General features: G+C 52.7%; 1 protein-coding gene across 1 annotated transcript in view; it reads right to left on the bottom strand.

Moving 5' to 3' along the window:
• Window positions 1-8495: 8495 nt before the first annotated feature.
• Window positions 8496-11869, bottom strand: part of Edn2 (endothelin 2) — a 5738-nt gene continuing 2364 nt past the window's right edge. Inside the window, exons 3-5 of the mRNA XM_004645950.2 lie at window positions 11666-11788; window positions 10712-10810; window positions 8496-9163 (exon numbers count right to left, since the gene is read on the bottom strand). Coding sequence (XP_004646007.1) covers window positions 9070-9163; window positions 10712-10810; window positions 11666-11788 — 316 coding nt within the window. The 3' untranslated portion in view covers window positions 8496-9069. The remainder of the gene's footprint in view (window positions 9164-10711; window positions 10811-11665; window positions 11789-11869) is intronic.

Raw genomic sequence — 11869 nt, 5'->3', positions numbered from 1 at the left:
GGTGGCAGCTTGAAGGGTGGCCCCACTTCGCCCGTGCAAGTGTATGCTTGTATATATTCACATCTGCAGTCACAGTGCAGTGGCTCCATGCAGTTGTGTCCCCCCAGCACCTCTAGACCCACCTGTCTGTGGGCACACAGTACACACTTGTATTTACTTCACACATGTTCTTATACACACTCACTCACACACACTATCCATACACCCCTGCATGTGTTCTTGCCCCTCTTGCGCACCCGCAGGCACAATCAGGTTCTCACATGCATGCGTCCTCACGTGTGCACACACATCCGTGCACCCCAACCTGGCAAAGACAGATGTGGGGGGCCTGCAGAGTCGCACGCACACACAGCTGAGCATGCACATGTTGTGCACATGAGAAATAAATCTGGATGCTTGTAGGAGACACAGGCAGGAGTGTCCCCCGTGGCATGGACAGAAATACACTTTACATACAAGTACAGCCTTATGTACAAATGTGCTCACTCATGGATGCCTCCCATGGGCCCACATGCGATCTCTTCTCAGCCAGGTAGGCTCCCTGTTCCAAGGTTGCTGCACTGAACAGAGATCATAGAGAAGGAGCCTCAGAGTCCTGGCCCTGAGCCAATAGGGGTGTGCTCACTTCCTCGGCCCCCTCTGCCAGTTTCTCACCCAGCACCGGAGGAAAACTCCTCCCACCCCAGGGGATTAAAGAATGTGGTGCATGTGGAGCCTCTAGAGGGGGCCAATTCTGCTTGCGGGAGGAACATCCTAAGGGGGCTGCTGAGGCAGGATCCTAGAACCCGTCTCCAGAAGGGACAGTGATCTGCCTGGGTCTACACAGCAAAGCCTGGGCAAAGGCAAAGCCAGGATCTAGCCTTCTATTAAAAAGCAGTTTGGATCATAGATTAGGAGGCAATTGGGACACACTGGGACACTCCAGGACACTCACAGGTCTGGTGCTTAAAGTTCTCCCATTGCATGTGCTTTGAGATGAGATGTGAAGCCCCCATACTGTGCCTGTAGAGAGGCATGCTTACCATGGGCAAGGGTCAGCTGGAGGCCAGCCAGCCTCTCCTCTACATCCAAGCCCCCAGGGGCAGTGAGAAGTGAAGGGGCCCAGGGGGTCTGACCTCAGCCCCACAGCACCAGCGCTGGAAGAGACTAGAGGGATCCTCTGCCGAGCCTGAGGAGCATCAGGAGGGACAGATCCGTGCTCCTCACCCTCTTTGAGAAGAGGCCAAGTGATTTCACCTCTTCTACACAGCAGAAGTCCTGTATAAGAAGGGTTTTCTCCATTAGATCAGCAGGCAATGATCAATCATAAAATCCAGCTCAGCACTGGAAGGAAAGCAAGAAGATGGATGTTAATTTGTTGACTGGTCAAGGCAGGGTGGCCTGGCAGTGGGACTGTGCAGGGAGAAACCCTTTGCTCAGAAGGTAGGCAGCAAAGCGGTGCAGTAGCGCAGCAGCAGCAGCAGCAGCAGCAGCAGCAGCAGCAGCAGCAGCAGCATCCTCTTCCTTTTATCCCTTTTGGATCAGCTGCCTTTGGGGTCCTTCACCCACACCCAGGGAAGGCCTCCCTACCACCCACACCCATAACTGTGCCAAGCTAATCAGTGGGTTAATTTAGCAGTCACACACTCTTAATCCCAGCATCACATACTCTGGATCCAGCACCTCTGAAGAGTCACACTTATGACCACATGAGGCTTGGGGGTGGGGGCGTCTAGACACAAGCCATAACAGAGCAAAATTGATGACAATGCCTTTCCCTGTAATAACTTTTTAAAAGAGTAAAACCTTTCACCTTATTTCTAAATCACACTGCATAAGAAATATTCAGAACAGACAAATTTATAGAGACAGAAATAGGTTACTGGTGGCTTAGGAGGTGGGCAGTGCTTGCTAATGGTTAAGAAATATCCTGGGGGGTGAAATGTTCTGGAATTATAAGGCTGGTGGTTGTATAATTTTGCCATATAGTAAAGACCTTTGAATCATGCATGTTGAAGGGGTGACTTTTACAGTATATTATATCTCAAAAAACATATGGCAAAAATGAATTAGGAATAAATACGAAATTATTTATAGAGGTACCACACAGTGTTATTTTATCAGTGGTGTAAGAAGAGCCCTTTCCTCTAGCTTCATATTTCTGTAACTTGGGCCTGCAAATTAAATTCAGAATGGCCTTTTTACAGAAGAAACGCCACACACAGTTTGCTTACTTTAATTTTCACATGCGGGGAGGCCTTCATAGAAAAGCAGCTAAGACTCAGATTGGCAGTTAGAGCCAAGGGCTTATGCATCATTCTAACAAAGATCAATGGATTTGGGAAGACACGAGAGAAAGGAAGAGGGGCTGGGGCTTCTCAGGGCAGCACGCTGTGGAGGACATCTATGTGGAGCATGCCAGGGCAACAAGGTGATCTCAGTACTGTGTGCCCAGTACCCCTGCTGACCCATTGGGAGCTGCCCTTGGGCTCAGGGCTAAGAGCTATTCTCTGCCAGGGCGGGGGCAGGGAGGGGAAGCCCCTTCACAAAGGAACATGTCTGTCCTGCTTTTAGGCAGATAAGGAGGGTAAAGAGCTCTTCCTGCCTGAGTGCCTTCTTAATCTGCCTTTAGCTCAAAGCAATCCTGATGTAGATGGGGCATATTTTGGGGCGACACCTTGGTGGGATGCCAGGCAAACTTAGATATGCACCTATGGGGTAACAAATACATTCTGAAACACTTTTATAAGGATGTACTATGCAGTCATGAATAAGACTTTGTTTAGAAAAATGTTTTTTTAAACAAATAAAGTACTCAAGACAGTGTCTGGCGCATACTAAAGGCCATTTTTAGGGTCAGTTGCTGTTACTGAACTCCAGAATAACTCTGTAAGTTCAGGCCTTTCATTCCCCACTATGGCAGTCCAGGAAGCTGAGACACGGAGGAGACGCGACATGGCGGCACTGCTGTCCTTCTGGCCTGCTGTCTGGCCACGGCAGAGTCGGGCCTTCTAGTTATGCAGGTGCCCTTCCTGACTACTGCTTCGTGATTGCAAGGCTGTGCTCTACCCCAGCACCACCCCTCTGAGCGGCTGTTGGCTGGGCTCTGCCCCTGGAGGGCAGCCAGGAGCTCTGAGAGTATGGCGACGTCGAGACCCAGCTAGTGCTGCTGTCACTGTGTTTCTGGGACCAGACTCAGGCAGCCGAACTAGGACCGAAGGGGAGACCCCAGAGAACTAGAGCTGTACTTTGGAAACAGATTCTCCAAAAGCCTGTGACACTTGCTGGGAGATGGTAAAGCTTCAGGAGCGGGGACTTACTGGAGGAGAGTTAGGTCGATAGGTGCAGGCCCTGAAGGTGACCATGGGACCCCCAGTCCCTCCACTTCCTTCTCCGTTCCTTCTCAGCCGCCATGAGGTGAGCAGCTTGCTCCACAGGTGTGTGCCCCATGGTGTGCCACCTTGGCACAGGCCCAAAGCCAAGGCCCATCCGACCATGGGCTGAACTGTCCACACTGAACCAAAACAAACCTTCCATTTTTAAAAATAGGGTCTCACTACTGTAGCCCAGGCTGGCCTTGAACTTGTGGGGATCCTCCCTCCTGTCTCACCCTCCCAAGTGCTGGGATTAGCTTTCCTCTTTTTAAAATTGATAGTCTCAAGATTTTGTGCTAGTAGCAGAAGGGTGACTAACACAGATAGGATCACGTCTGAGAGCCCCCCTTGCCCAGAGGTCGTGAGCCACCAGGGAGGGAGGGACAGCGCTCAACCCACCATCAGGAGGGGGCAGTGCAGGCCCAGGCCGGCTACCTGGCCTTCCTTCTGGCAATCCGTACTCCAGTCACTGTCCCCAGCCCCTGTTTTAACAGACTGTCCTTAAGAAAGGTATCCCACCTCCTCAGGCCTCAGTTTACCTCACTGAGCCAATCCAGCATAGTGGTTATGATGAATACCTTTTGCACAGAGATGTACCCAGAGACAGCCTGGGTCCAACCCCAGCTTCCATGTTGTTGCTTTCTGATTGCCTGAATCTGGGTGGGAAATTTCACTTGCTCCAGCCTCAGTTTCTCCTCTTCAAGGCAGAGACAGTCACATCCTTACCTCACGGCTCCTTGTAAGGATGTGGGCCATAGCGTGTAGGCAGGGCCACGAGGCGTGCTGTCTGTCGCCCTTACCCCTATTGCTGCATTAACCTTGAAGAGCCTTGGGGACACACGTGTGCCTGGAGGCAAGGGGCTGGTCCCCAAGTCTGCCCCCAGCTCCCAGCCTGCAGTACTCTCAACTTCAGCAGCAATGATCGACAGGCTGGGCCCGTGGCGTCCTGGCAGGCTTGTCCTGGCAGCTGCTCCCACAAGGCGAGGCCCTGGGAGCTTTGGAGAATTAATTAGGCTGCATTCCTCTTCCTGGGCTCCTGGCGGGCCTGCACATGGCCCCTTCTGAGCTGCCGAGGGCTCTTGGCTCCGATCCCTGGCAGGCCAAGGAAAGGCCTACACTCTGCTCTCCACTGAGTGGGGCTACGGGCTCCCTGTTGGCCAGAAGCCCTGGTCTGGGAAGAGCCAATGGTCAACCAGCAGCTTGAGGCTAGCCCCTGTGCTGGCCCTCCCTTGCACAGCAAATTTCACTAGCTACCATCACTCAAGATCAGTTTCCTGACCCAGTGTGCTATTCCCAGCCTGGCACTGGCTTCTCAGGCCTGCTACCTCTCCCAGGAACCTCATGATCAGTCCCACTGGCATGGCTCCCTCGGCTGTTCAATGCTCCATCTCTCATCCGGGGACATGGAAACCCTACCCACCCTTAACTGCCTACCACTAGCCACCCTGAGCCAGCTCACAGCCTAGCCTACCTGCCGTCTTTTCTCTGTCTGTTTTCCTTGCCAGCCTGGGGGACTCTAAGGACAGGGTGTTGGGACCAGTAATGCAAAGAACTGATAGTAGGGGAATTTCCAGCAGAGTAGGGCAATAGTTGCTGTAGGTGTCTTCTGCCTAGAGCAGCACCCAGGGCAGGTGCCCAGGGCTTACACCGCCCAAGAGATCAGTACCAGCCTGGGCAGCACAGCAAGACCCATCTCTTAAAAAATAAATGTTTGTAGACAGGACAGCTGAGGCTCAGAGAAGTTTGCCACCTTGGTTGTTTCTTCCTCAAGGTCTTCTCACTGTGATTGTCCTCTGGAAGTTAAAGCTAAACTTTAAGTTTTGATTCAGACATAACTAAGCTGTGTGACTTTGAACAAGGTGCTGAACTTCTCTGGGCTGATCTCTTGGGCTGAAGTGATTCTCTTGCCTTAGCCTACCTGTATTAGTGTCAGGGACTACAGTTGTGTACCACCACCCTTGCTTACCACTTACTTCACCTGTAAGATTGGGAACAACTTTAATATTATTGCTATATAAGGTTGCTCTAAAGAGCTGAGTAGATAATAATTGGAAAACATGGAAATCCTTCAATAGATAGGAGCTCTTGGAGCTATCTTTCTATTCAATTGTTTTTGTTTTGTTTGTTTGTTAGTTGTGGTACCAGAGATTGAACTCAGGATCTTGAGCTTGCCAGGCCGGCACTTATGCTGCTGAGCTATATCCCTGGCCCTATTCAACTGTTTTCTTAAATGGTCCGTCTCTTGGCCTGCAAGGGTCTGTCTTCCTCAGAAGCAATTAGTTATCACTGTTGAATGAATGGATGGCCATATTCCAAAAATTCATGGTTTTAATAGGTAAATGATATCTGAACTGACGCTGGACTCTATTAGGAGAAACACACACACACACACACACACACACACACACAGACAGAGACAGAGACAGAGACAGAGACAGAGACAGAGACAGAGAGAGACAGAGAGGCAGGCAGACAGACAGGGAGACAGGGAGACAGACAGGGAGACAGACAGGGAGACAGAGACAGAGAGATAGAATATTCTGGGGGCTCTCTCTGTGGTGGGGGTGTGCAGTGGTGACCAAGAGCCTAGCCCAACTCTGGGGCTAGATGTGCTCCAGGATGCCAGGCCTAGTACCCAGCTTCTTCTGCACATGTAACCTGGATAAATCAGGGTCATTCTCTTCATGTCTGTCTCTATCTGGGACTCCAATGGAAGGGACAAGAACTTGACTCAGAGAGCCTCAGAAGGAACTCAAGTACTGACTGAAAAGCTGTGAAGAGGAGAGATGCTTGCTGTACATAACCCATGCTTTCTACCCAGGGCTGCACTGTGCCAGGCGATAGTTCCTCCCACTATTTTCTCTGCTTGCTCCTGGACTCTGGTTCCCTTGCCCCACTGTCACTTGCTGCCACGTCCCCGCTGCCTGGAATGTGTTCTAGAAGCAGCCATAGGCTCTGGACACACTCGACCCTTGACCCTGCAAATTGTCCTGCAAACAGAGGTGGGGCTGGAGAGGCCGGAGCAGGAAGCTTGCAGTGCAGTCCCTGTTCCCCAGGACTGAAGACCTAGGGCCTTGGGTGTCCCCCATGCCTGACCTGCCTCCTCTCTTCCCTGTAATTGTCACCCTACTCAGGTACTTAGGCTACCAACCTCTGAACCTTGAATAGACTGTGGAGCCTGTGCCAAGATTCATGAGCACCTGCCTCCCTGGGCCTCCTACACACTCTCACCAGGACTCTCACAACTGGGCCAAGCCTCCTGCCAGCTATGGCCCTGGGGCTGCCATACCAGGCCATGGGCTGGCTGCTTTTGAGTTTCCAAGGAGAAGGGTCCACTTTGAATGGGACATTTTGATGCCAGGGAGTGACATCTCCTCCCATCACGAGACAGCTGGAATGTGAGAGTGTGCTTTGGTCCTGGGCTGGGGTTGACAGGAAAGGGCTGGCCCAGCCCCACTGCAGCAGTCCAGTGTGGGCTGTGACTTTGTTTCCCTGGTACTTGATTCTTCATCCACTCTTAGTCCACTCTGAGTGCTCAGACCGTATTTCCAGGAAGACACTTGTGCTGCTGAGCTATCTCTCCAGCCCCTCAGACCATATTTCTGGAGCCCGGCTTTGACCTAGTCCCTAGCTGCTCTCAGACCGTCCATGACTCCCTGCGACCTACAAGAGAAAGCCCAGCTGCTTAACCTTTGAGGCTTCTCTGGCCCCATTCCCTACTATTCTAGCTTCTACTTTGGCCACATGAGCCTCCTCCAGAGGCTCTTCTCTTTTCTCTTTTCTTAGTTGAGCCTTCTCATGTTTTGGGGTGGTGAGAGTGCCACCTTCGTGCAGGGCCCTTTCTCCAGTCCAGCAAGCCTGCCTGTCCCACCCTGCAGGTCCCTTGGCTCTGTCCCTGTCCTGTGTGTTACATAAGCACCCTGGCAGCCTGACAGGAAGCCTCTGCATCTTTTCTGCTCAGCCTGACGCTACAACTTACCTGCTCAGTGATTGCCCCCACCCTTGAGTTGCTACTCATTTTCTAGCTGAAAGAAACTGAGGCTCAGAAGAGGAGATTTGCTCATGAGCAAGTTGTAGCAATGATCTATGAATTTGATCAGTGAATATGCTGCAGATTTTGGAGTCAGGAGAGGGGGGTCCCAAGGCTGACCCCATCACCTCCTTGCTGGGTAGCCTGAGGGAGAGCACTTGCCTCCTCTGTGCACCACTTTCCTCACGTGTAAAATGAGGATAATAAAATAACCTGTGTCCCAGGACTCCTGTGAGGATAAAATGAGCTAACCTGAGACAGACAGAGAGACACTCAGTGTGCCAGTGTACAGTAGGAGCTCTGCAAATGCTAACATACCATTCTTTCAGGACTAGTTTTATGGACAAAGAAGGGTAAGAGATGTATATAAATAAGTATCAGTCAGTCCATAAATATTTCCCAAGCACTGGCGCAAGTCATGGCTTGCTACTTCAGGCCAGTCCAGCCATGGGAAAAGGGCACGGCCTGTTCACAGGTGTTGCTTGGGCTGTGGATCTGGCAGCTGCTGTCCGAAACGGCTGCAAGTTGTCCCTGGAACCCAGATGAGCTGTGTCTTGGGCTCTAGCAGGACTCCCGAGGAGCGCCCTGGGCTTCTGGAATCTGAGAGGAGTCGCACTCCAGCAGGGCCCAGCCCAAGGCAAAGGCAGCTCCAGACCTCATGCAGCCTTGGGCCCGCGTGGTCTCTTCCCCATCCCAGTGGATTCACTCAGGGCCTTCCAGTCAGTGCTAGTGGAGGTCGGGGCAGCTGAACACAGTGCTCTCCATACTCTCAAAGTCTCAGCTTTTTCCAGGGTGCTTTTGGGGGAAGGAATGGCCTCAGTGTCTAGCCTGGTGGGAGCACTGGTCCCAGAATCCCAATGTCACAGTTGCAAATGGCTGCATAAGCACATAGTAGGCAAAAGCCTTGGGAGGGCAGGTTAGCAGCCACAGAAGCTCCACAAGGGCAAAGTGGAAGGCGGGACTCTAGCCACCAGCTCTGGGCCCTGGCCTCCCATTCCTGTGTCCTTCTAACTTTCTGGTGGCCCTTTCCTGAGAGGAGCCTCCCACCTCTGTCTGGCCCAGGAAAAATACCAGAATCATACTTCTCTGTTTATTACAAACACATGCTCAGGTAAATAATTGAAGATCTAAAAAAATACATTAAAATAAATAAATGAGATTCTCAAAGTCCTTAGCACAAATAAGTTATATACAGATGTTTGAAGCAGAACAAGTTCTTCTCACCAGCAAGGTCCCAAGGGCAGGAGGGCCCAAGAAAGGGAAGGGACAGCAGAGAGGGCAGATGGGGACCAGCCAGGCCGCCGGGGGATGTCCAGCCCCCAGGACTGGCTAACAAGTGAGTGCGCCCTGCCATGTGCTGGCTCCTGCCCTGTAGTCCCGCAGACCAGACGGTCCTCAGGACTGGGCCTCCAAGCTCACCACTACTCCACGTAGTTCCTTTTGGCAGGGCTGTGGCCAGTAGCCAGCACCAGGGGCTGCCCTGCCACCTGGGAGCTGGGGGCTCTCCTGGGCAGTGTGGTGGCATGGAGCTGCCTTGAGCAACACTCCCTTCACTAGGATTGGAGGCTGGAGCACACACTAGGCCCAGCACACGGGTCCGGGTGGCTAGGCCGGGAGACACGCAGAGGGTCTCCTTCATTGCAAGGCAGGTGGGCTTCCTTCTCAATACTCCTGCGGCTCAGGGTGCTATCTTTTTCTCCACCTGGAGTGTGCAGGCCTGGACTCCCTTGTTGCTGCCTGCTGTCGTCTAGCAAAGTGGACTCTGGTGGCAAAAATGTCCCTGGAGATGGAAAAGGGTCAACTTAGCACCTTGGAAATTGCAGACAGTTCAAGAGGTCTCATGGGAGGATGGGGTGATGGGAACTAGGGCTGTCCTAGGCCAGACAGAGGCTGCAGCCTGAAAGTAAGGTCTGCCTGTCAGAGCAGACCAGCTCAGGCCTAGAAGCTGCCCAGAGGGGCTCTGAGAAGAAAGTTAATATTTAAGGCCAAAAGCTGCCAGAATGACTGGCTGGCCAAAACAGCCCAGGTGGCCCACATCAGCTGCCCTTCCGCGTCGCACCTTGCGTACATGTCCAGGGCCCCCTAAGCAGACTACACCTAGTTACAACTGCTCTGAGATTCTTTCTCAGGTTGTGAAGTACAAAATAGGCCTAAACTGCAGTCAGACAAACACATGGTCGGCAAAGCTGACTGTGCTTTCTGAGGTGCTAGGCGCCTGCAGTTAGCCTGGCTTCTTTTCTCCTCAGAAGTTCTTTGAGTGCACCTGGGCTGAGCCCTGCCTGTTCCACCATCCTGCCCTTTCTGTTCTTCCTCCTCCCAAAGCGAGGAGCCCCTGAGTAGGGCCCCATCACTGTCTGGCCCTAAGGAGCCCTGGATATAGCGGCAGAATGGCCAAGACCGCTGGCGCTCTCAGGGCCAGGACCTGCTTAACACACTTCAAGGACTTCAGCATGTCTCATGTCACAACGACCTTGTGAGACTGCTACTGCTGTTCCTCTATTTCAGAATAGGGACCTGAAGCACAGCTAGGAGTCACAAGGCACATCTGCAGCGGGACTGGGCTCAAGTCTTTGCTCCCAAAGCTGCTTCCAGCCACACTGTGAGGCTGTCAGGCTGGGGCGTCTATTCTTCTTCTTTTTTTTCTTAATATATTTAGTACAGGGTCTACAGGGTCTCACTACACAGATTGGACTTGTGATTCTCCTGTTTTCAGTCTCCCAAGTGCTGGGATTACAGGTGTGCACCACCATGCCCAGTCTCATTTGTCATCTCAGCTTGCCTTGGGAATAGGGCCGATATAGCACGCTGGTGATTGAACCCCAGTCCCTGTGTCTGCCTAAGCAGGCGCTTTAATCCACTGAGCTACTAGGCTGGCTCTTGGGGCTTCTATTCTTAAGCGTGGGTAGACAAACATCTGTAGCCTGTCTGGCAATAAGCCTTGAGATGAACTGTACCACAGCCACCAGCGAGCGTTTCCAGTCTGGGTGCTGAGGAGGGAGCAGGACAGGCAGTTGGTCCCTGTGAACCCTAGCTCATGGGAGATGCTCAACTCAGCTGAGCCTGAGTGAACAGTTGTGATCCTGCCCTCAAGCCTTCAAAAACAGCACACAAACAAGCCCAGAGTTAGTAAGAACAAAGCAGTTAAAAGCATAGACCCTGGGGTCAGTCAGATGCCATTAATGTTGCGTGACTTTGGGCAAGAGGCTTTGCTTCTCTGAGCCTCCGTTTTCTTGGAAGGACAGTGAAGACTGAGTCTGGTTTTACATGGTGAACAAGGCAGATGTGCAAGGTGTACAGAAAATGCCCAATCAATGCAGGTGCCTCTCACCTCAGCCTCTGGAGGAGCGCACCATCTGTGGCCCAGGTCTTGCCAGTCTGTAACATGGCTGCGGGCGGCTCGTTGCTTGGGACTGTCACAGCTTCAGCCCTGAATAAATGGCAATAGGGCCCAAGTAAGGGGTTGTCCAGGGCCCTGAAGCCACCTGGCTGTTGGCCCAGCCCAGTCCCTACTCTACCCCACCCGCCCTTGGGAGCAGATCCATTTTCACCCTCTGCACCTGGCATCCTTCCTTTCCCTGGGCAGGGTGGGGACTGAGGAAAACTGAGCTACTGGGAATGTGTTCTTAGCCTCTAAAAGAGGCAGCTGGGTGGCTGGTCTTCCCAGAATCCACACAGCTGCAGCTGCAAGGGAAACTGAGGCAAGAGCGAAGCCATGGCTTGAGGCCCGGGGAGGGAGTTTCTCGTAAATGAGGGTGGGAACTGGAGCTTGGGATTTGGGAAACCAGATCCAGCTTTCACACTGAGTCTGAATAAAGGAGGGAAGAAACAGAATCTCTATCCCTTTCACAGAGGGGAAATCAAGGCCCAGGAAGGTGAGACCTGGTGAAGCTCCGCTCCCCTCACCCCAGCGTGGGGTCACAGCTTTCCGATTCCACCAGTGATTTTTCCTTTGAGTGAGCTCTAAAGTTCCCAAGTATCAGGTTGGAATCCAAAGCCCAATGGGAACCAGACAGTAGTCCTATCCTCTCCCTGGGCCTGAGCTGCCCAACTATTACCTCAGGAGCATCCATCTTGCCCAGGAATGAGGCCATGAATGCTCCTAGAGGTCCCAGTGTTGGCAGAGGGAGGCACTCAGCGGTGACGATCCCCTTAGGCAGGAACTCTGCTGATGTTCTAGAGCCACCTGTGGGCCTCAGGATCCTGCTCGCTCCCAGACACACCACTGCCAGGATGGGCTCAGCCCTGTGGCCCTGCCTACCCTGCAAGCTTGGTGTCCACCTACCAGGGTCTTCGATGGCAGAAGGTGGCACAGACAGGATCTCTGGAGCTGGAGCACTCGCAGCGCTTTGGCAGGGAGCGGCGCCGGCGTCTTGGCGGGTTTCCCAGGCCGTAAGGAGCTGTCTGTCTGTGGGCGGGCAGCCAACAAGGTAGTGGTGTGGGGTGGCAGAGAGAGAGAGAGAGAGAGAGAGAGAGAGAGAGAGAGAGA

This window comes from Octodon degus, unplaced genomic scaffold (genome assembly GCF_000260255.1).
Source record: "Octodon degus isolate 3935 unplaced genomic scaffold, OctDeg1.0 scaffold00245, whole genome shotgun sequence".
Classification (NCBI taxonomy): domain Eukaryota; kingdom Metazoa; phylum Chordata; class Mammalia; order Rodentia; family Octodontidae; genus Octodon; species Octodon degus.
This window is presented reverse-complemented; position numbering and strand designations above follow the sequence as displayed.